Raw genomic sequence first — 24,767 nt, forward strand, 5'->3', positions numbered from 1 at the left:
TAGACGTCCCCCTGAGCCTGGCAGGGGATTCAAGGCAGATGGGCAGTGGGGAGCTCCATGGGCAAGCTTAGCTGCCAGGGGCCCTGCTCTGCAGAAAGGCTTTCCATCTGCCAGGTGCTCCCCAGGGAGCCGAGCAGGCCTGGGGTGGCTCGTCAGAGAGCAAGTGACAGACACCAGGAGAGGAAGGTCAAGAGCATGTTTCTTTCAGGTGACGGAGATGCTCCACTCTGTGCTTTGTTCCCAATTTGCTTCATAAACCTTGGGTGTCGCTTACACGTGTACTTAGAGGTCAGGGTCATCATAGCTCCCAGCTGTCTCCCAACTGAATTCAGCCAAGGAAATACGTTGGCAAAGCATTCAGTACTAAATTCAATTACATCAAGGACTCTGCAGAAGGGGGGTATTTGATCTGTCCTCTCCCCTGCCGTTCCTTGAATTCCTGTCCTGTGTGTTGAGTTTTTCAGCTCTTCTAGCCAAAGCCGTGCATGCTCAGCGTTCCTGTCACCCTTTCTCTGGTGTGACACAAGATGCTCCCGATCTGTGTGTGGGTGGGGGTGGTGGCAGGGCAACGGGTGACCGGTGACGCATCTGTATCTACACACACACACATACACACACGTATATAGAAACAAAATACTTTAATTCTCTTTTTATATGGCCACGGCTATCTTCAGGCAGGTGGCCTCCAGCAGGCACCCCTCTCGTGGCTGCGAGGGGCTGGTATGGGGACGTCATCTCAGTCAGTCCAGACAAGCTACAGTTCCAAGTCAGCACAGACAGCCGTGCGTATGGGGCAGATGCTAAGTCACCGTCCCCTCAGGTTACTGAACCGCAACTCAAAGAGCAGTTGCTTCCAGCCATCAAAAGCCTCGAAACACCCATCATGCGTCTTACCTTACTCTGGATTTTTATAAAACATTTATATATATATATATAGCACAATCAACGTGCTTATTATGCACTCTAACATAGAGTACAGAAATACACACCACGGAGCACAACCCCAGCCGCCTCCACAGGGGAAAAGTGCGAAGGTCACACATATACACATGGCGTGGCGGCAGAAAGGTACACAGCACTGTGCTCTATGCCTTTCCACGCAACCCAATGCCGAGACCTTGTCATCTTTGTCCCATTGGTGGTAGGGGAGGAAACGACTTCACCTTTCAGGGCAGGGGATGCCAGACAGTCTGGTGTGGAGTGAAGAGAGTGAGTGCCATTCAGAGATGATCTAGAACTAACTGCCGACTGTCAGCCCAGCTCGCGACCCCAGGAGGAGGTCTGCCCTCCAGCGTGCGGCACCGGCTCTGGGCACTGATGTGTAGCGGCAGACACACACGTTCTCACACTCACACGCTCCGGGGAGAAGTGCACTTCCAAGAGCTGATACGAAAATAGATTGGCACACTCTTCTGACACAGTGAGGGGACGTTTTAAAAGCGTTCCCCCGGCTGCTGTCCATTCTCTCCCCCCGCCCCACCTGCTCTGCAACTTTGCATGGCGTCGGACCAGGTCTGCACCACACGGGCGAGGTCCATGGGTGCCCGGGGACAGCAGGGAGGGGACAGCCGCGGAGTCTCGCCAGGGGGAAGGCTGAAGGCCCTGTGCCATCTTGCGCACCGTTCTCCCCTTCCCCTGCTGGGTAATAACCGCTCCCGGCTCATCCCAGCTAGCCAGACCAAGACTCCCTGAATAGTTTCCGGTACTGCTTCTACATGAAAACATGTGGAGAGGAGAAAAGGCTGGTGTGTCGAGTTCTATTTTTGTATTTCCAGTAGTAAGTGCTCTTCTGCAAGCTCAGAGGAAGCGGTCCTGGCCCTCCGTGGGGCCTGTGCTAGGAGCTCTGCACCAGGCGTCTGTAATGGGGCATGACCTCGTGCTCTGGCAGATGAAGAGCAAATTCCAAGGCCACTAACACTGGGAATTCAAAGGCAATCAGCTCGCGTCTATTCAGCCGGAACTTCTCTTCCAGTTTCTGCAACAGAAATAAAGGAAACCAAGAGCATTTCAGCTTTGAAATCCAAGTCCTAGGCCTTCTCCACATGGACACTCTCTACCCACCAGCCAGTGAGTGTTTACAGGGAAACAGTTACGGGTGTGAAGGAAGAACAGCGGGGGTGGGGTGGGGTGGGGGGCTTTCGGTGTACTTCCCACTCAGTCCGGGTGGAAGAATCGAACCCCCGAGGACCCACAGTCTGCTGGGAGCCTGATGTACATCCCATGACTTCATTTAACCTCTGACTAATCTTGGAAGGTCAATGTGACAGTTATGTCCACTTTACAGAGAAGAGAAAATAGGGTCGAGGGTAAACAGTTGGGCCAAAGGTGAAATGGACAGTAAATTGCAACACTGAGATACCAACTCACTTGAGATTCAAACTCTCCCTGTTACAAGTAGCTTATTCAGGCTTAGAGGGAAGACTAAAAAGATCGCACATCATCTTCAACAGCAATGAGCAGCTGCGAAGTTCAGGATCGTGCAGGCGGACTCTGTAGTTCGGTCCTTTCACCCGCGGGGACCCAAGAGCTGCTGAGATGGCGTCACACAGCCTGAGCGGTGGATGTGAACGGCTGGAGCACGCGCCTGTGTTCAGCTTGCACCCAGGGGCTCCCCGCTGGCACTGGAACACACACCACGGGGCACAACCCTGGCCGCCTCCACAATGGGAAAAAATGAGAAGGTCACACACATATACATGGTGTGGAAGAAAGGTACAGAGCACTGTGCTCCACGCCTTTCCACGTGACCCAACACTGAGGCCTTGTCATCTTTGTCCCATTGGTGGTATGGCAGGAACAGAAACGACTTCACCTTTCAGGGCAGGGGATGCAGACAGTGTGGTGTGGAGTGGAGCCCGGCCACCCAGCTGTGGGTGCTGCTGGAGGAGAAATGAAGAATGACTGGGGGGATGGGGGGAAGGGGGAAGGGGGGGGCCTTGTTTTTGCCAAGGCACATTCTGCTCTGGCTTAATTGCAGGTTTGGGGTCAGTCTCCCCAGCAGAGCCACTGGTGGCCACTGATTAGAACAGGGCTGGGTCCCTGTGGGGACACACGATCAGCTGTACTGCCTATTACTCAGCGACAGATAAATGTGCATAACTGCACACTTGTCAAGGTTAGTTCAGCTAATATCGATATAAACCTGCTGATTCTCAGATCTGGTAACCAAAGATCCCCTCCATGTTCCTAAAAGTATGTACTTTGCAAGCTAAAGGATGCTGGTACAGTATATACTTATGTATATACTAACTAATGCCCCATTTCTTAGAAGCAGCAAAGCAAAGAACACTCTTCCATCGATGGATGAATAGATGAACAAAATGGGGAAGACACATATAGTGGAATATTGTGTAGGCTTAAGGAGGAAGGAAATTCTAGCACGTATTACAAAATGGATGACTCTCGAAGACCTAAAGCTAGGAGATCAAGCTAGTCACAAAAGACACACCGTGTGTGATTCCACTTCCAGGAGATACCAAGAGCAGACTAGTTCAGAGAGGCAGAAAGCAGAATGCTGGTGGCCAGGGCTTGGGAGGGGAGGGTGGGGGGAGATTGCTTCATGAGGTCAGAGTTTCAGTTTTGCGAGATGAAAAGGTTCTGGTGCAGGACAGTGGTGATGGCCACACGACAGCAGGAGTACTTAATACCACTGAACTGTACACTTACAAATAATTAAAACGGTAAATTAAAGCAAAAAAGAATGCTCTTCCTTATGTGGGGAGTTCCTACATTAACTCCCTTTCTGCTCTGTCTCCTTTGCCACATCAGGGCCTTGCTGATCCCGGAGGGACGGCCACTCTCAGGGTGAGCCAATTCCCGGAGAGGGCACACAACCTTCCTGGGGGCACCCCTTTCTTAAGCCAACCGATCCAAGGCCCGCACCCCAACCTTCCCTGGGCCTCTATCCACCTGCCCTAAGGACCCAGGGCCAGGGAGGTAAGTAGGGCAGCCCCCATCCCCTAAAGGCCCCTGAAACTGGTCTAGCCAGTCCCAAGCCTACTTCGGCTGCCTTGCCTGGTCCTTCCTGGGGGAGCCATAGTAAAGACTCCTGCCTCTAGTTCCCCGCTTCTCTCCACCTCCTGACCAACCCTGATACTTCCCCACATGGCCCCCCACAGATGGTGCCCCCCATCCTCCAGCATGGTATTAAGTGGGGGGCTTTGGGACGTGGCCAGGTGGAGGAGCTGATGCGTGGAGGCCTCACAGCGCGATCGGGGCCCCTGTAAGTGGAGACCAGGGAGCCTGCTTGCTCTGCCAGGTGAGGACATGCAAGGAGGCAGCTGTCCACAAGCCCAGGAAACAGCTCTCACCAGGAGCTGAAGCAGCTGGCACCCTGGTCTTGGACTTCCCGGCCTCCAGGACTGGGAGAAGCCAATGTGTAAGCCACCCAGTCTGTTATTTTGTTATGGCAGATCGAGCTAAGATACTTGGGAACTGTGATAAGCTGACTTTTCAATGGCAAGCATCTCCTGATCTATTCTACACTGTATTTTTTTTTTTTTGAGAGACAGAGTGAGACAGATCATGAGCAAGGGAGGGGCAGAGAGAGAGAGAGAGAGGGACGCACAGAATTGGAAGCAGGCTCCAGGCTCTGAGCTGCCAGCACGGAGCCTGACACGGGGCTCGAACCCACAAGCTGGGAGATCATGACCTGAGCCGAAGTTGGACGCTCAACCGACTGAGCCATCCAGGCGCCCCTACACTGTATTTTAAAACAGGCATTCACATATCCATCCAAGATCAGGGTTTCCTTGCTGTTATGGGGCTCCCCTTTAAAAGAAGATACCACTCAATCAAACCCACACCACTCCCCAAAGAGGAGGCAACTAAGGCCACAGGAAGCCAAGGTCTGTTGAGCCAATGTGTCTGATGGACATGCTACAGGTCACACTGCCTACAAGTCCCCTTCCCATTACAGTGGCTTCTGTGGCTCTGAGAAGAATTTCATCCCTCTTGGTGTCTGAAAATTGATGTTTATGGCCAGACCCAATAGGGGGACCTTGTCAAAGGGATCGTCCCTCTATTCTAGCACAGCCTGAGATGTGGGGCCCAACAGCCTCTGTGGGATGACCTCATGGCCCTGGTCTCGCAGTGAGCACTAACAATCGGAATTCTGGGCAGGATCACCGACCAGGCTCTTCCCAGGTGCTCCCGCAGCCAACAGGACTCAGGTCACTTACGTCAATTAAATGCTTGACTTCGTGTTTTTTGAGGTCACTTCCGATTTTGGCCGCTAATAGTACACATGCTCCGGCACAAAGCTTCCGGTTCTGTTTGTTTAGCTTTCCCTTGAGGGCGAGTTTCTCAAAATAGACAAAGGCCATGGCCACCGTGGACTCCTCAAAGCCGCAGTCCTCCTGGGCAAGCTTCCGCATCTCTCGCTTTAGACTAGAGAAAGACAGGAAGAAAGGAAGATTATTAGAACTTGGGAGTTTCAGAGGACCCCAAAGAAAAACATTAATCCATCCTGAAAGCATTTCCTTTTTCTCATTCCCAGAATGGTGACGTGGAATGGAACCAAATCTCTAGGAGTAAGAAAATTCCATTACGTGTGGGCAACAGACAAGCTGCTGGGGCTCTTCTCTGTGGTTGGAATTGTACAGACAGTGTCAATAAGGGACACAGAGGACCACAGTGAACCCAGGTGGTATCTGAGGGGCTCTGGAAACTAGGCGTCGAGCTGTCCAAAGGGAAGAGGAAAACTATGAGAAGGAACTATGATCATTCCAGAGAGACACTTTTAGAAACATATTAGGTGCTTGTTGTCAACGGCTGAGTATCGGTTATGTTCAAGACCATGGCAGAAGAGGGGTGAGGCTAACAGCACAATAGCCAGCGTGCGCAGGAACGCTGCCCAGCAAACGGACAAAGTGTGGAAACTTCATTTTTCTCACGTCTCTGACTCGAGACATGCCAGAATCAAATCAGTGTTGGGAGACAGAGCATGCAAATATTGGCACATCCTCCAACCCCGTGCTGGCATGGAGTCCAGCCCCCATCACCACGTGCACTGAAGGTCTGCCCTGGCACACAGAGCCAGCACCGGCCAGCTCCTCCCCAGCCAGGCAGATGTGGGTCACCACAAAGTCAAGCCAGTCAGCTGTAGGGGAGATATGGGCTTGATTTCACTTTGGCGATTTTACTAATGGCTTCAAGGTCCAGCTTGGCTGTCAACTCTTGGGTGGATGACTGGGTGAAGCAAGATTTCAAACGCTGTGATGCCTACTCTTTTCTGTTTTGTCTGCATCGGAGAAAACAGGGAACGGTATGTTTCCTATTCTGAGTTTTCTGTAATGTAACTCTCACTGAACCGATGAGCTTCAGATAGTATGAACTCATTCTTTCACTAAAGGAAACTACCCCCAGGGGCACCTGGGTGGCTTAGTCGGTTAGGTGTCCGGCTTTGGCTCAGGTCACACTCTCACAGTTCGTCGGTTTGAGCCCTGTGTCGGGCTGTGTGCTGACAGCTAGCTCAGGGCCTAGAGCCTGCTTCAGACTCTGTGTCTCCCTCTCTCTTGGACCCTCCCCTGCTCATGCTGTCTCTCTCAAAAATAACTTTAAAAAATTAAAAAAAAAAAAAAAGGAAACTACCCCCACACCTATGTCAGAGCTCATGTCAAGAGCTCTGCCATCGGTCCTGCTTCCCTTGGCTCTCACTCAAGGACATGAGGGTCAGCCAGCATTGGATGAGCCTCGTTTTGCTGAATGTGCCTGTGTTTTCTTTCCCCAGAACTACAGGAAGAACCGTCACAAAGCGTGACCTTAATGCATGCCAAGAGAGACTCTGAATGGAAAGTTCAAGTAGATGTCGATCCTTACATACCTCCTTATTTTGCTGAGTGTTAATTTAATGTGAGGAAATTTCTCCTTGAAGGTCTCATTCATGTCCTTCTTGAGATCAGAGGGCTTCACGTAGTCAATGACGGTGGTCTGTAACACATCAGACAACCTGGGTCACTCCTTAAAATAAGGGTCCTGGTAGCAACTATGTACACGTTATGGCCACCTCACAACTTCTGAGAACACCAAGCAATGGGGAGGACCACAGGAGAGCCAGTGCAAGGGCCCTGCACTGGACATGGCCTCTGGAGGTACACAGAATCCCTGCTACAACGGCACCCGGTGGCCTCTGAAAACCCTGGTCTCGAGTTAATCAGAAGTCAGAATCTGGAGGGGGGCAGCCCCTCTTTCAGTTCCTGTGTTTCAGCCTGTTATTCACACAGCACAGCTTTTACATCATTGGGTGTGGACCATATACATGGGTTCAATCCACCCTTAACTAGTCGTCTGGCTGTGGGACACCTAAACCCAAACACTGGGTTCCATCTCTGTGAAATGAAGACAGTTACCCTGCCTACTTCACATGGCTATTTGGAGAATGATGGGAAAAGGAAAGTACTCTGTGCAGCATGTGGCATACAGCAAGCGCTCAATAAATGTTAGCTCTCATTTTTAAAAATTGTGGCAAAATAAGCATCCCATAAAGTTTACCATATTAAGCATTGAAAAGTGTGCAGCTCAGTGGCATGAAGTAAGTACATTCGCGTTTCACAACCATCACCACTGTCCATCTCCAAGACTTTCATCCCTCTTGGAAAATCCAAACTCTGCACCCGTTAAACAGGGCCCTAAACCACCGCCCAACCCCGGCTCCTCCTGACACCACCATTCTGCTTTTTCTCTCCGAACTGGACTTCTCTAAGTACCTCATTCACGTGGGATCACACAGCACGTGTCCTTTTGTGCCTGGCTTTTTTCACTCACCATCATGTTCTCCACGTTCAACCACAGTGCAGGGGTCACAATCCCCTTCCTTTGTAAGGCTGAATAATATTCCATTATATATACCTGATGTCAACTACCACTAACAGTCCTTTAAACCTTGGGTTTCCTCCTCTTCCTCCTCCCTTCCCCACCTTTAGCAGGCTCCACGCCCAACCTGGGGCTTGAACTCACAACCCCTAGATAAGAGTGGCAAGCTCTACCGACTAGGCCAGCCAGGTGCCCCTCCCCTCCCCCTTTCTAATCCTATCCATCCTTAAGACAGGTTCCTCCGAGCCTCTTCTGAGTACCCAGGTTTCCCTGCTCATCTGTGCTCTACACAGTCTCTGGCTCGGTCTCACCAGGTTAGCCTCACTCTATCTCACAAGCGTGCTTTCAAAGGGTAGCAACAAGGCACGATGCCTCTTCCGGCTGGCCGTAGGCAACAGCCTTCACCAGGCAAATCGAGAGCAAGAAGAAACATTCCGACGAGACAGCCATTCCCACAGAATCTGCCGCCAGCCTCTTCGTGGGGAACAGCCTGGCCTTTTCCAGAAGATGCGTCAAAGGTTTCCTCCGTGGCTCTAACAAAGGTTGGCAGCTACCTGTAAACACCTCTACTCAGAAGATGCTTGGTTGGGCAGGATGTTATTTTTATTTTCTTTAGGATTTTTTTTTATTCTTAAGTGATCTCTACACTCAAAGTGGGGCTCAAACTCTCAACTCCAAGATAAAGAGCTGCATGCTCTACCGACTGAGCCAGCCAAGCGCCCCTGGATGGACAGGATTTTAGCAGGGGCACATGGAATGCCTCTGGGGTCAGTTAGTAACCCAGAGAAAACAAAGAGCAAGCATGTCCAAATCCATACTGATCCTAACAGCACCGTCTTAACAGCAGCTTTGGGGAGTAGAAACAAACCAGAGCAACAGGATCTCAAACAGTTCCACCAAACTTGTTCAGAACTTTCTCAAACCCTGGGCGGAAGTGGACTCGCTGCAATGCCATGAGTTCTTCCTTGGAGCCATGTCTTTCTGGCCCTATCATGAAGGCTGTCAGCTGGCCCAGGACATACCTGTTCTGGTAGCTGTCATGTGCACCTGCGATGTGCTGGCAAGGGGCAGGGGAGTGGCAGCGAGGCAGCAGTGTGCAAACATACGTGTGCACACACCCATGTGCGGTGGTGTTCTGCTGGGGGGGGCGGAGGCGCATGGGACTTTATGGAGGCCACTTCCTGCCAAGGTCTGGCAGAGCGAACGCTTCCCCTGTGGCAGCCCTCCAGGATGGCTTGCCATCCCAGACAAATGTCTCCTCTCGGCTGAACAGGATGTAAGATTTTTCACTTAGGAAACCGGCAGAATGAGGAACTACATCTCACACTCTTATCTCAGGCTGGACCCGCCGGCCAATCAGCCAATCCTTCTGTTTCCTAAATACCCAGCACCCCTTCCTCTGTCTTCTACCTCCTCCCCGCCCCCGCCAGGCACCCTGAACTCTGAGAGACAGCCTCTCCTACTCTTCCTCAGCGGATGAAAGTCTCAACATTTGCTGTGACGTGAGCAGGCTCAAGCAAAGACTCATGGGCCCCTGTTGGGGACCGAAGCCCTGGGAGCCCAAGCAAGGAAATCCTGGAGCGGGAAGGGGTGGTCTGGATCCTTCTCTGTGGCACCCATAGCAGCCCCACTTTCCTTGGTCTTCTATGTAGATCACACAGCACTGCTTGCTCCCTCGCTGCCACACACGTGGCTTGTAGGTGCGTTCCAGCCCCCTCATCTCACAGATGTGGAAGCAGAGGCTCAGGGGGGTGAAGGGGCAGGGCTGGCACTGGGAGCCGCGTCTCCCAGCTCGCCACATGCACTGCCTTCACGGGTTTCCACTCTCTATCAGGCTGACATGAGAGCAGTGGACAGCTCGAGACTGCCAGCAGGCGGCAAGGGCTGGGTGGTGGTCGGCAGCTCTGCTTTCAGCAGGCTGGGCAACTCTGAGAAAGACGTCTGACCTCCCTGGGCCTCATCTTCCCGTCTCTGAAACAAGGGAAGAATACCTCCTGTGGACGCTTCATAGGTTTACACTGAAGATCAAAGAGAACAGGATGTACCTAAGGGACCCTGGAGAGTTTTATCAAGAACACGGAAATGGGAGATGGCAGAAAACAGGGTTCTGCTCCAGGCGCATGGTGTCAGGGTATGAGGGTGGGGCCCTGGATCCGCATCGTGACGTTGCCCAGGTGACTTTCCTACGCATCAGAGTCCCCCAGCCTGGCTAGCACCCATCCAGGATGGGGCCTGGAGCCGCTTGTGCAGGATCATCTTCCCAAACCCCAACAGCCAGGCTGCTGTCCCAGGGATTCACCTTCACACACCCTGCGGCCCGGATACGTAGTCCTCTCCCGGGACACGCCTCTCGCCATATTTTCTACTGCTCTGCAGCTGGGATTCCAAATACGATCTGGTGCTTCCTGTCCGGTGCACCAGCACGAGGAGGCAGCACTGAGGCAGAGGCCATGCTTCTGCTGATCCTGCTACTAAGAAAAGTCATGGCAGGAGTCCTGGTTTTCCACTCTGCCAGTATAGACCACACAGGGCAGCATGGATCTGAAGCCAGGGGCAGCTTCCTGGAAGTGGAAACACCATTGTGCCTGAAACCAGCAGCTGATGTAGCTTCCCAAGCAATGGGGGACCCTGATCTAGGATGAGGTGAGGCACAGCTCCCCTGCTGGCCTGGCTTTGCAGCATGGGCTCAAGAACATTCCTGAAACCCCAGCTTAGGCTGTCTTGTCAGCCTCCCTAGTGATTCTAGAAACTGTTAGTGTCCTGTAATAAACCCTTTTCTTTGTTAACTAGCTCGTGAAGATGCTCTTCTTCGTAACTGAACCACAACTGATGTACACACTACTTTTGCTGATGGTACTGACTGCCAACCTAAGTGAATCTCACCGGGCAGGTATGGGGTAAGGGCAGAGCTGCCGAGTCCTCTAAAGGCCCCAGTGTCCTCACACACCACTTCCTGACCAGTCCTAGCTTTAGAAGGACCCCATGAAGACCCACAACCCTGCTCATCTACAGCCCTGGGCCCAGGCCTTCCAGGGAGACTCTTGTTTTCACAATCAGCCCTGTCCTAGCTCTTAGGACACAGAGCAAGGGCCTCCTTTTCTCGAGGGCAGGAGGAATGGACATGTGCATTTATTTCAGGGCTGGCCCTGGAGATGGGGGGCAGAGGCATGGCCAGTGAGCTGATGCTGTGAATCCCTTGGCCCAGTACCTGGGCCCAGTGAGGGTGGCACATGGCAGCTACAGGGATGGCCAAGTCTTCAAGTTCATCTTCTAGAGCTGCAGAAGTGGCATTCTGTCAACCTCTTCCAGCTGTATGGCCATGCCCTTGCCACTATTCTCCCAGCATGCAACAGAAAGCCTGCTGGCAGCCTTGTCCTCCACTGGGCTACTGGTTGGGTCGTGCCTGAAGTAGATATGGTGCACCTTGGGGTGAGGGAAATCTCTGCAAACCTCCGTCTGTGTCATTTCCTGACCTCCAAGTGGTTGGCAGTCTCCAGGACAGTGTGGAGAGGGAAGGTACGGGATAGACGTGGGAGAGCTGGGCCTGGCATTTCCAGGGTGGCTGCTCTGACAAGTCCAAGGGCATCTGGGGAAGGAGACGGGCATTCAGCCTCCCGGAGACTTCCTGTCGCTGCACCTGAGGCAGGTGCTCAACAACACTGCCATTTCAGTCCACTTGCTTACATCAATGGCGGTGAGGCAGGCTGGCTTTGGAGGCACTGAAACGCCTTCCAGATTCAAGACAGCAGGATGGTGGGGAGTTGTGGTCATGTCTGAGTACCTTAGGCAGGCCGAGAATGCGAAAGTGGTTGTGTTAGTTTCCTGCGGCTGCAGTAACCAAGCACCATCAACTGTGAGGCTTAAATAACAGAAATGTATGGTCTCGCAGTGCTGGAGGTTAGAAGTCTCAGATGGGTTCTGTTCCCTCTAAAACTATGGCTAGAATCCTTCCTTGCTCTTTCCTAGCTTCTGGTAGACCCAGGCATCCCCTGGCTCGTACGTGCGTCACTGTAGTCTCTGCTGATCGCCACGTGGTATCCTCCCCATGTGTCTGTGTTCGCATGGCTGTCCCCTCTGTTTATAAAGACATCACGTAAGGCTGGATCACGGCCCACCTTACTCTAGTATGACCTCATCTTAACTGGTTTATATCTGCAAACACCCTATTTCTAAATGAGGTCACATTCTGAGGTACTAGGGGTTAGGACCTCAACCTGTTTTTCTGAGGACACCATTCAAGCCAGTGCAGTGACGCTTGCTCATAATGGTGCTGCTACACAGCCTCTCTGTTCCTCTCAGGCTGGACGTAGCTGCCCCCCCTGGCCTCAGCTCTGACAGGGCAGCAGGTGTTTGCTGGCCTTGACCTCAGTCTGAGGGAGCACTTTCCGTGGCTCTCTCTTCGGTCTTGCTTTTGTCTCTGCTTCTCTGAGCTGTGGCTCTGTGGGAGAAGATCACCAACTCTGGAGCCAGAATGCCAGGATTTAGTGAAACTGTTAAGTGCTCTGTGCTTTAGTTTCTTCTTCTGGCTTCTCCATCATCTGCTTTATGTCAAAAGCTGCAGAGCAACCGGAGATCTGCAGGGCTATTTCAGGTCCCACTCAGATTCAGCTGCTTGGGCCACACAATCAGGGCAGCTGAGTAGGCAGCCCCCAAAGTGGCCATCTGCTTCCAGACCCTTACATGCTGCACCCTTGAGCCCACTGCCCCTTACTGGCCCAGCATGGACCAGGGTATTGGGTGAGCCACCCTGAGCCCAGGGCCGCTATGTCAGGCAGTGACAGAGGAGATTACAGACAGTCCTTGCTGTCCTCTGCTTTAGTTCCCATTGAGAACCACTCTCTGGAATATAGCAGCCACAATTCCACCATTTGGTCCTACTTGTCTTGAGGAGCCTTGATACCTTGACAGGCTGGACCTCTTGACCACCTGAAGGCACTTCTCCTCCTTCCAGTGATGGAGGTGAGTAGAGGCAGAGGTACTGGAGGCTGAGCTGTAGGCACAGGGTTACAATGGGCCCCCAGTTACTCATTCCCTCTGGCTCGAGAGAGAACGAATTAAAAGTGAGGCCAATGCTATGCACCAGCTCTCCTGCGAGTCTGTGTAAAGACTCCTGATGTCCAGGTTTTGCCAGGACACATCACTACAAATCAAAGTGCTAATAACCACGCTGTGGTGCCTGTTTGGTCTGGTCACCACCAAGTGACCACTGTTTTCAATGACACCTGATTCTAGGCCATGGGATTTGCCAGACGTAGGGGTCCTTGTGGCCCACGGCAGAGGCTGACAGCTGGGCCAGGCCGCATGACAGAGGGACAGTGCCAGCTCTGTGGTGCTTGCAATTCTGCAGAGGGGGCCGCTCCAGTCTCGGGGTAAGAGGTGGCTGGAGTGCACGTCCGTGCAGCTGCCTGGCTGTGAGGAAGCTGTGTGTGCACGGCCGCGTACAAGCAAAGAGAGGAGGTCAGCTGGGAGGAGACGATCCCAGACGCAGAATATCCAGAGACGCAATTCAGAAAGGGGCCCAGCCTGCCGGAGATGGGAGGCAGAGTCAGGAAGGCTCGGTGAGCTCTTCCGAGATGACAGGGAACGACGGTAAGACCAGAACTTAGTCACCTAGCTGGAAAAGTCTACTATATCTATTGTGGACACACTGAGACATCTTTTGCTTTAAAAAACAGAGATTGATTTATGTTAGGAGGGAGGGAAACGACCGTGGCCCGCACCTGGCCCTCGGCACCAGTCACAGTGCTGCGCAGTGGGGGCCTCACGGCGGGATTGGATGCAACGGGAGACCCTGATGCAGCAGGTGTGCATGTGGGGTACATGTACCCCAATGACAATGCTGGAGAACAAAGAGGGGCTCAGAGCTGGTCTGGTTTCAACAGAAACGGTACAAAAGGTGCTTCCATTTCGAACCGGAGAACTCTCTCCTTTCTTCTCTATCCTCCTGTCGTGCATATCTCTCCAGGCGTTCTTATAAGCAGCTCTGAACAGATGTGGGCTTGCTGTGGACTCTGCAAAGGTTCCCCTCTGGGTCACAGGCGCCCCTGGGGGCAGAACATTCCAAAGGAAGGAGGGATATCGGGCAGTGATCTCTGCAGCTCCTTCCAACACCAACAGCCACCGCACGGCCGGTGCTATTCTGCCTGAGCGCGCCGGTCCCCGTCCACGGGCTCCGAGCTCAGCAGGGCCCTGGGAAGCAGATGTTCCGTGCTCCCTACGGTAATTAGGCAGAGCGGCGGCCCTCGCCTAGATCCATCCAACCATGAATAGCTGCGCATTTCAGCTCTTCTATGCATTTTTCCTTTTCCCTCAGAGGACGGTAAATCACAAGGAAAACTATGGGAATGGGCAGAGGGCCTTCGCAGCCCAGGGCAGCATTTGTTACTATTTCTACCCATCGGATTCCAAATACATAATCCGGGATTTACTCCCCCTCCCTTCCCCTTTGGGGAGCAGCTCTTCAATTTCCCTCACCAAAATGAAACCGTTTGCAAATCAAGGAGAGAGAACACAGGAAAAACTGCTTTAGCTTCAGGGTTACACTGCCACGTGGATTTGCCAGGAGGGGTAAGGCGGGTATAGAGCTTCAGGTATTTGTCAAATACTTATCTGGTACTACAGAAACTTCTAGAGTCCACTCACTTGAGAGGACACTGGGTGGGTGTGGCTTTGAGTTCACACACATACATACTGTATTTGGATGCACTTTTATGGTTTTTTAGAATGTTTTATTTATTTTGAGAGCGAGTGAGCGAGAGCATGAGTGGGGCAGAGAAAGAGAGAGAGAATTCCAAGCAAGCTCTGTGCTGTCAGTGTGGAGATTAGGATTCTCTCTCTCCCTCTCTCTCTCTGTCCCTCCCCTGCTCATACTCTCAAAATAAATTAAGCTTAGAAAAAACAAAAGAGCCACAAAATGGTCACTGAAAATCTGAGACAAACACATAGTAAGGAAGCAGATGCTACAACATCTTGGGTAAATGTAAAGCTACTATTTCATTTTGCATTATTTTTATAAGAAAAAATGATTAAAAGAAAACCACACTACTGAGGCACACTACAGCATGGATAAATGCTGAAAACAGTAGCCAAATAGAAGCCAGACAGGAAAGGCCACAGTGTGTATGATTCCACTCTTACGAAATGTCCAGAATGGACAAGTGCATAGAGACAGGAAGGAGGTTACTGGTTGCCCAGGGCTCAGGGGGTGCAGGGTAGAGAGGCTTCTTTTGGGGATGATGAAAATGTCCTGAAACTGATTATGGTGATGGCTGCACAACTTTGTGAATATTCTAAAAACCACTAAACTGTAAACTTCATTTATTTTTTTTTAAGTTTTTGTATCTTAGTAGGCTCTATGCCCAACATGGGGCTAGAACATATCATGGAGGGGGGGCATTTGTGGGGAAGAGCACTGGGTGTTATATGGAAACCAACTTGATAAAAAACTATTAATTTTTAAAAATGCCAAAAAATAAAAAATAAAAAAAAGTAGCATGTTCTACTGACTGAGCCAGCCAGACACCCTTGAACACTTTAAAAAAGTGAACTGTAGGATATATGAATTATATCCAAAAAACTGTCTCTGTCTCTCTCTCTCTCACACACACACCCAAAAAAACCCCTAAAACCAAAACCCATCACATAATGCAATAGGGCATTTAAAAAGGCATTTTATCTTGGGGCATCTGGGTGGCTCAGTCGGTTGAGCATCTGACTCTTGGTAGACACCGGCTCAGATCGGGATCCCAGGGGCATAGGACTGAGCCCCGAGTCGGGCTCTATGTGGAGTGTGGAGCCTGCTTAAGGCCCCCCTTTCCCCACCGCCCCTCTTCCCACCTGTGTGCGGACCCTCTTTAAACGCTTGCATCAAAAGCTGCAGGACCACGATCCCTTTGCCCACCTCCTGTGCAGGTGCCTGACAGCTCTTCCCTGGAGCGTCCAGAAATGACACATTCCTTTTCCCAATGAGGGTTTCCCGAATTGAATGAGCTTTAAGCGCCTTGAAACCTGAGGGCCTTACATAGGGAGGAGCCCCTGGGCCTCAAGCTACTTCATCTTCTCTATAAACCCACACTGCAGACAGGTAAGTGTGCAGGAAATGAAGCCAGCTTTCAGTGAGAAAGACACGGGGTGAGGGAAAGCAGGGCCCAGCTGCCTGCCGCACAGAAGGCTGACTGAGTCTTCCTTTGACGGAGTCTTTATTTTCCACTGCTCAGTATCTCCTATTGTGCCGAGAAAGTTCTAAGACACATTCCCACAACACTGGGGAGGTCTGGGGGATAGGAAGGAGAGGTTTTTCTAGGAGTATTTGGATTATAATATTAAAGTAAATGCAAGAACAGGCACTTGATCAAGAAGATGAATCCAAGAAATGCCCTCTCACGACTGATAGACTTATGGATATCATAAAGGTTAGGTTGTTAGTTGGTTTTCTTTCTGCTGTCAGAACAGGTCGAGAGGGACTTCTTCCGGAGAAAGGAAAAGGTTCCAGAAATCCATTGAAATCCCGTTCACTTTGTTGGCACGAGCTCAGTCAGCTCTTCTGCCTACTTTCTCCTCTTAATTGCTCTCCACACCCAGAAAGGGAAGAAAAAAACAAAACCACGACTGACTTCTGCTGCCAGGTTCTAACGATAAACAACCACTCTCTGGTGAAACTTTAATGACAGGCCAGGCGGCGCACAAGGCAGGAAGCCCCCGGTTCAGACTCGAGGCCTCACGCCCGCCCTCACCGCACTGAGAAACACCATCATTAAGCTAAGGCCCCCTGAGAACCTCCTGTAGCCTGGGGGCTCAAATACTTTCCCATTCTGTGGTCACCGTCTAGAAACTTTCAGGCCCAAACCACAGCCCCTACTTGCAGCTGCGACTCGGTTTCCAGACCTGGCCCAGGAATTTTTTTTCTTTACTTCAAAATTTCCCCTTTGCCCTTTGACGGTGGCTAACAGTGAGAGCAACTTGCGTAGATCAAAGGTTACGTATGAGTGTGAGGCCAATTTTAAACTTTAAACTCTGTACATAACAGGCTTCTTTCTAGGCCTCAGGGAATTATTTGCTTCTGGAATGCTCCCACTTTAAGACATGTTTCAACTGTGGCAACACAAGTGGCTTTTTATATCACACTTAGAACACACAGGAATGAAAATATACATACAGCCAACGACATTCTGGCTTGTTAACATCACCTCCACAAGGACTCGGCCTACTCCTAGATATCTATCCATCCGAAAGAAATGAAAATATATGTCCACACAAGACATGTAGAAGAATGCCCACAGCAACAATAGACACGGGATCTCTAAACTGGAAACTATGGTATATCCATACAGTAGAACCTTACTCGGCAATTTTAAAAAACATAAACTACTGATACTGCAACATGAGTGAAGCTCCCCTACTAAATTTATGACAGAAGGAGGGCCCAAAAAAAAAAGTACATAGTATATAATTCCACTTCCTTAAAGTGCTACAAGAGGCCAAACTAATTTATGGTGCCAGAAGCAAAAGAGCAGCTGCCTTGCCAGGAGGTGGGAGGGAGGACAGCATCATGGACAGGGGGGAACTAAGGGGGAAGAAATGTTCTATTTCCATGAAAGCAGAGGTTACAAAAATCATGGAACTGTACACTTGAAATGTGTACGATCATATGTAAGTTACTCTTACACAAGAGTCAATGGCCGCAGGGGGAGATGGGGTGAAAGGTTTAGCTCATGGCTTTCAGAGTTGCCTGGTTCTATAGAGGCCACACGAACATCCCAGCCCCTCAATTTCTACAGGAACAGAACGCTCCACAACACTGGACAACAGCCCCTGATTCGCAGACCTGAGGCCTCTGCTGGGCTGGCCTCACCTGAGCTGCCCTGGGGACCGCAGGGAGACAGGCATAGGCAGCAGGACCCCATGGGCCTGGGGAGCCGGTATTAAGGGAGACAGACAGTGCTGCGCCCACAGCCGGTAACCTGGCGCCTCCTTTCCCCGCCCTCCTCCGGCAACGGCCACTACAGGAAGCCCCAGCGAGGGGAGAGCGGAGCCGGGCTGCACAGGGTTTGTACCAGGTCTGATGTCCTGCTTCAGGGGGTGCCCTGCCAATGATGAGGGTTCACATCCCACGAGGAAAGCTCCAAGCTGGGTTTGTCTACGCAGAGGGCTTCCTGCCCATCTATAGGCCAAGATGTGCCCCAGACCTTCCAAGAAGGTTTTCAACAGCCCGGGTCAAGTAAGCCTGTAGCTCTGTCTACCCTGGTAGTCAGCGCCTATTACAAGCCCCGAGCAGGCAAAGAACGGCTGCCAGGAGGATCACCATTCTGTGGGCCTGCCTTCTCCACGTGTGCGTGTGTGGGCGTGTGCACGTGTGCGCACATGCGTAGAGGGAAGGACAGTGACTTTTACTGTTAAAAATCTTGATTTTATACACTCTCTTCCACCCCTTAGCGTCTTGCACATGGGCGCCTCCCACCAAGGCCTGGCAGGGCTGCTCCTTCTTATCCCTCACACTCCCCCCCAGTGCCATGCCCTCAGGGGAACCTTCCTGCAGGCTGACCTCCAGCTGCCACCCCCGACCCCACCCCCATCATCTCCTAACCACTCTTCTTCACCCTCTTCCTGATGTAGTGTCTCCTTTACTTGTTCAAAGTCTGACTTCCCTACCCACTGTGAGGTTGAGGAAAACACACTATATACGGAAGCGCCTGGCCTGACACATAGTAGGGCCTCAGTCAGTACTGGCTGAATGGCCAAATCTGTGAGTTCAAGCAAACCAACACCAATCCAAACCCAACCCCCCCGCACTTGCTCCTGCAAGTTTGCTGCATGTGAAACAGCCCAATATTCCACACCTGCTTCTGAAGAGGAAGTTTCCTGGGAGCCAGTGTGAGGCTCTTTGTAACCCATGACATGCACACCAGTGACAGAGGACTATGCTGAAAAGCAGATACCCCACATTTTATCCAAGTACCAATATCTGGCCAGAGTAGGAGACGTACATCTTACGGAACTGACCAGAAAATGCGGCTCGTGAGCAATGTCATTCTCTAAAACGTGTACTATTATAGGAAGCACAGGCTTTAGATTCAACGTGGTACAATGAAAAACGAGCCAGTCGGGAACATAAAACAAGGAGGACAGGACATATATGCTGACTTGGCGAGTCATCCAGCGCACCATCCAGGGAGGAGAAATTATCCCTGTGCACAGGCGCGCACATGTAGACTGTGGCCCAGAACCTTGAAGCTCACAGTGAAATCATTTAAAGAAAAGATCTGGTACCAGCCTGACACCAGGCCTGTAAGCGAGGTAAACATTATCACCAGACAGAACATGATCTATAGAAGAGCTTCCTGCCAAACCCCAAGGTCAATCAAAAATAGTGCCCGCCTCCTATTCTCTTGGTTACCTAGACTTCTATTAAACGGTTGGCCCAAAGAACCAGGTTCACGCCCTGCCCTGAGGTCGCCAGTTCTGCCAGTGACTGCTGGGGGACGTGGGCATCACGGGCCCAGTGAGAAGAGGACCAAGCCAGGAGTTCTAGCCTCGGCCCCCACTTCCTGTCTGGCAACTGTGACAGCCGCACTCAGACTCCCTGAACCACAGTTTTCAGCCCTGTCACTTAGTGAATAAAGCAGTGAACAACATAAAGAATCCTAGTCTCACACAAGTCATGACGTTTCAGCGGCTCCCTCCTCACCATTGTGGGGGTGATTCTGGTCACTCATTACACACTTGTGGGCTAGCTTACGTGAATAAGCTCTGGCTTTGTAAAAGAAGTAACTCATCTTTTTTTTAAGCTTATTTATTTTTAGAGACAAAGAGTGCGAGCATGGGGGAGGGGCAGAGAGAGAGAAAAGAGAAGAATTGCAAGCAGGCTGTGCGCTGTTAGCACAGAGCCCCACACGCGGCTGGAGCCTACGAACCATGAGTCAGATGCTCAACCAACTGAGCCACCCAGGTGCCCCGAGTTAATCTTAACAGGTCACAGAGTGGAATAAAGCCTATACATGGCTCTGGTCCTGCTTTCTGTGTTAGGAAGTGGGAATAAGGATGGGAGAGTAAAAAACAGGCAATTTTAAACCAAGTGCCTCTGGTAATTCATTCAGACTCCGCATGGTGAATTAGATAGGATATATTCTGGAAAGCAACAGGCAAGGGTCCAAGGTCTGCCTGCTGCTCCTCTGATATGAGCCGCCTGCCAAAACATTCAGGGAAAAGAGGCTGCAGGGTGGAACCCCACTGCTAACAACTCTCAGCTCAGAGTACATGTCCAGGGGCCCTTTGAGTAAATGGAGTCCCGCTCTTGCTTCTGCAGACATGTGAGCCCAGAACGGAAAAAGGACCCTCTTGCTCAGTTCCCAAGTTAAGGCTCCTGAGAGCAGCAAAAGTGGTGGAGGAACAAGGGAACTGGAGCCGGATGTTGTGAGCCGTGCCCGCCCCATGGGGACCCGTCAGGGAGGGGGTCGAGGCATTCTGGGCAGCGCTCTCCCACCTGATGCTGTGTGCGGGGGCCTGGCACGGGAGGGTTCCTACCAGCCCAGCCCTCCCCTCCCCCTACGGCCGCCCAGGATCTCCTGCCACTGAGTAGGGGCAAGCCTGCCCCAAGAAAGGACACACGACCCCGTTAGGCCCCACTGGTGTCTAGAGAAACGGCAGCCCAAGCAGTGGCAAATGGTGGTCAGCCAAAAGCAGAAACCGAAATTACACAAAGGGAAAAACAGGAAGAGTCCATGAAGTAAAAACGGCAAGGAAAGGTTTTGCATTCAACACCCACATTGTCCTACCATCACTCTCCCGGGAGATCATTCTGTCACCGGGAGCCCAGTGCCAAATGTTTGCCTGGAGTGCACATGGAGGCCTCCAGTCAGAGCTGAGCTTGAGGGGCCTGGTCCTCCCCTAGTGGGGCCTAGGGATGTGTAAGCTCAGGTGTGTCCTCTCAGGGGTGAGGGTCTCCGAGCTGGGAGCCACAGCGGGGTACCAGATGACCAGCCCATGCTGGTCCTTCCATAAGCAGCTCACACTGGGGGGCCCTCAAGAAGCTCCCCCGGGCGAGCAGTGTTTGAACAAGCCCCCTACCCCAGAGAGCAGCCGTCTGTTAGGGTGGGACTGTCACCTCCAAGCTACTCCTCTCAGCAGAGGTGAGCACACGGACGGTCTCTCCACCACTACTCACCATGTACGAAGGAAAGATCAGAACTCGCTTGTGCTTGCCACAAGGCCACTGGGGGTCATCTAGGAGATTTGGGTCATAGTCCATGAAGTCTCCCAGGTCGCTACCTAAGGATCACACACAAAATGATAAATAGGGGTCCCAGACTCTCCGAATCAGAAACGGGGTGCGAGGGGCAAGTGAACGCCCACTATAAAGTTACAGTGACAGAGGCTGGCCTCAGGTCATCTAGCCCTGAGTCACGGCGCACACTCTGACCTACAGGAGACATTTCTATATGCCAATGAACTGTATCCCCTGCAAAAGGGTTCACCGAATACTTAACATTCCAACAGTTTCTCCACCTTAGAAAATTACGTCTCAATCTCCCTGACCTGGGAGAGCACAAAACCTCAGAGAGCGGGAAAGATACAGCTAGCACTCAGATCACAAAACGTGGCACCAAAAGGACGCATTTGCTAAACCTGCAGTTCAGTAACTGCAGCGGTGCCACGCGAGCAGCACGTTTGCGGCGTGAGCGCTTCCAGGCAGGCCACCGGGTCTGTACAAACACAGACAAGCGCGGGCGCCAGCGCAAACCGCCGTGCGCGGCTGGAGGCGGGAACGTCAGGACGGCGCGGCCACGCTCGGCAGCTGCGCAGGCCCCACGAACTTCCCGCTCACCGGGACTGTCTCCAGGGGTGGAAATACCACTGCCTCCTATGGTTTCCTCCTTTGTTCACTTCTCACAGAGGTGTGGAGAGGCTGAGCTAGAAGCCAGCCAGCCTTCTGTCACAGGCCATGCTAGTTCATCTACCGCGAGAATCACAAAAAAGTTCTCACACCGGATCCTGTGTTTCTGGCCCATTAATTGTAAAGCCAAATCTGAACTCTATGAAAATACAGGCAAGAACCAGGTTATCTCTGAGTGGTAGAGAGGGGCTGGAGGGGGAGGGCGGTGGGCGCAGCTGTATCTGCACGTTCGGATGGCCTCGGCATTTCTCCTTGTGGGAGCTCGGGAGTCAGTGGCTGAAACGTCTCAATGGCGGGGGCACCCTATGGCCTGGCTGCATGGCCACGTGTGTGGCCCAAAATCGAGTCTGCCCAAAAGTCACATCGCCTGTGGGATGAGCTCAGAGACACACCTCCTCCAGGGAGACCTGCCGCACACGGTGCACCGAGGCACCTTCTGCCACGCGCTGCCCGGGCCCGGCCCCACGTGAGGTTACCTGTGTCGAGGCTCCCCTGGGTGCTGCTCGCGCGTCCTATGGAGAGGCTGCGGTGGCTCAGGTTGCGGAACTGGGAGAAGGAGGAGGTGGAGTCTATGGTATTTCTCCGGGTTCCGAAGGCATTTGTGGGTAACAGAAACTGGGTGTAAGAAACAGTCTAAAAGGTGGAAAAAAAAAAAGGACAAAATGAGTTATTCCCAGGCAATGTTAGGTTTGCACCCTGACCAAGCTCTGTTACCACACCAAGTTCACATCCATATTCTTATTCTGCCCTTCTAAAACCCAAGGAGATCTGAAATTTGTTTTTGGCACTTACTGGTGCCAAAACCTAAACTCAACTGACATAAGGCCATGTATAAGTTTTAATTTATCATCCTTTGGGTGAATATTCATGTCATATGACAGAAAAATTAGTGTTTGGTAACCATCCCAGAAGCTGTTGGGATGTTGTGTAATGCAGGAGGCACATTCCACACATGGCTGGTTTTTTCTGAACACCACGCAAGCTTTAATAACCCACCAAGTGCAGAATTCCAAAACACGTCAGGCTCCGAGAGTCTCTGATAAAAGGGCTGTGGCCTCCTGTATGTTCTTTCTGCAGATGTTATCTCTGATGCTCGTCTCTAGCTCACCTCTCTCACTCCCAGGTGAACACTCAACCTTCAGGAATGGAGATGGAACAAGTGGTTTTCTTTTCACCTGCTTAGAGAAGCGCGCCTCACGCACGCCTACCCGTGAGCTTGGGGCTGACGTCGTGTGGGCACGGTGGTGACCAGCTATTCCGAGGGAGGGTCTGTGGGCAGGTCATGTGCTGCCCCAGCAGCTTTAGCAGGAAGCAAACTGCCCTGGAATGGCTCCCCCAAACACTTGCACTGTCTCCGCAAACAGGCTTTTGAAGGGTTTACAAAGACTGCCTGGATCTGGCAGAAAAAGGTCAACTTCATCTTTCAACCTTCGCTCCTCAGGCTTCTCCCCAGCAGCTCACTGGGTGGGGGACAAGGAGGAATGTGACAGCCCTCCTGCTAGGTGCTCGACTCAGCTTCTCGGGACCCCAGGAAGCCCTCTCCCCGGCCCCGCAAACTTTCTAGTAGCAGGAATGCTGCTGGCTGACACTATCAGCGAATGCATGTTCAAACCACGAGTCACTCCATTCCAGAAGAGGCACACGTGTGCTGGTCTGAGATAGTCGTCAGTATCCTGTATTCCATCATAAACCGCGTTGGAGGAGAAATACCCATGCTGCTATTTCATCCTTGGCTTTGTGGGGGGGAGGGGAGCGGGTAAGTCTCCACGTGCACGCTATAGGAACAGGGATGGGCTGGTGTCACCTACCAGGAATGGGCCCCAGACCCGGTTCCCCTACCACGAGCAAGGGTCCTAGTCTGTCACGCTGCCTCTGCTTCCCAACCCTGCTGGTGTTGGCACAAACCTGCTGGGTGGAAGCTAGAAAGCCTTACCTTCCCGTCAGCTCCCAGCTCCACTCCTTCAAGGCCAATGATCTCTTTCAAGCTCATGGCACCTGTTGATTGTTTCCCTCCATCCAATTTCAAATCCCTGGGGAGACAAACCCAAGAAAAAAATGCTTTGGTTCAGACCCAAAGAGCCATGATGATGTTTACTACACACGACACCACAGTCACAACGGCAGAAATGAATGACAAGTGGGCCCTGGCCAACTCCTGCCCTGCCCTGGAGGCCCATTAGCAATGCTCTGAGGGCAGTTCCACACTGGTTCATCCACTATGACACAAACAAAATCCAATCAAACAGAAAGCCCGAAGATCAAAGTCAGGCTCAGCAGTCGATGGACCGCTGATGTCCCTCTTGGCCGCACAAGGCCCTTCGGCTCGGAGTTATCTTGCTGGAAGCCAGAGAGCATTCTCTGGCTACCGTGGGACAATGGTCCTCCTGGGCTGCCACTGTAGGCTTCATTTTAAAGCTGGGGGAGACCGCCTCTCCTTGCTGTCCCCTTTTTCAGATGAGAGAAATAGATTCTTGTCTAAACAGTTTCCATTATTACTGCATTAATGAAGGAATTAATGCCACCATAGTCACCTGAGCTACCTGTCCAAGGGACCTAGGAAATGAGTGTGTTTCCATAAAAGAATAATCTCCAGTATTAACAAGCACTTATACAGCACTTCACAATTTACGAAGACTTCCACACATCATCTTTCATTCCTTCAGATGGCCCTGTTATAAGGTATTGCTATCATCCTGTTTTACAGCTGAGAAAGACAAAGCCCACAGGAGGCTATGTTTCAAGAGCCAAGGCACCAGGACAGTAGGTTGTAGACACTGGTTTTGCACCCAGTGTTGTGTCTAGTACACCACACTGCCTGAGATGCAAGACAAGCTGGCTGTGGTTATGCTCGGGCGTAACTGCTCACACTGTCAAGGTCAGTGCCCCCTCCTTACAGTCGTCCTCAGACCTGACTGCAGATTAGAATCACCTGGAGTTCTCTGACCAACTACCGCTGCCCGGCTCCCGTCCAAAGACATTCTGTTTCAGTTGGAACGGGGCGCAACCTGGGTGTCAGTTTTAAACACTTGCCAGGGGGTTCTAAAACACAGCCACGTTTGGGAAGGAC

The 24,767-nt window shown here is 51.8% G+C and overlaps 1 protein-coding gene across 1 annotated transcript in view; it reads right to left on the reverse strand.

Annotated features, from left to right (window-relative positions):
* Nucleotides 1-619: 619 nt before the first annotated feature.
* Nucleotides 620-24,767, reverse strand: part of CABLES1 (Cdk5 and Abl enzyme substrate 1) — a 110,572-nt gene continuing 86,424 nt past the window's right edge. The window contains exons 6-11 of the mRNA XM_029921575.1: nucleotides 23,634-23,730; nucleotides 22,177-22,333; nucleotides 20,972-21,075; nucleotides 6,824-6,930; nucleotides 5,181-5,388; nucleotides 620-1,975 (exon numbers count right to left, since the gene is read on the reverse strand). Of these exons, the coding sequence (XP_029777435.1) occupies nucleotides 1,835-1,975; nucleotides 5,181-5,388; nucleotides 6,824-6,930; nucleotides 20,972-21,075; nucleotides 22,177-22,333; nucleotides 23,634-23,730 (814 nt within the window). The 3' untranslated portion in view covers nucleotides 620-1,834. The remainder of the gene's footprint in view (nucleotides 1,976-5,180; nucleotides 5,389-6,823; nucleotides 6,931-20,971; nucleotides 21,076-22,176; nucleotides 22,334-23,633; nucleotides 23,731-24,767) is intronic.

The sequence above is a fragment of the Suricata suricatta genome, chromosome 14, assembly GCF_006229205.1.
Source record: "Suricata suricatta isolate VVHF042 chromosome 14, meerkat_22Aug2017_6uvM2_HiC, whole genome shotgun sequence".
NCBI lineage: Eukaryota > Metazoa > Chordata > Mammalia > Carnivora > Herpestidae > Suricata > Suricata suricatta.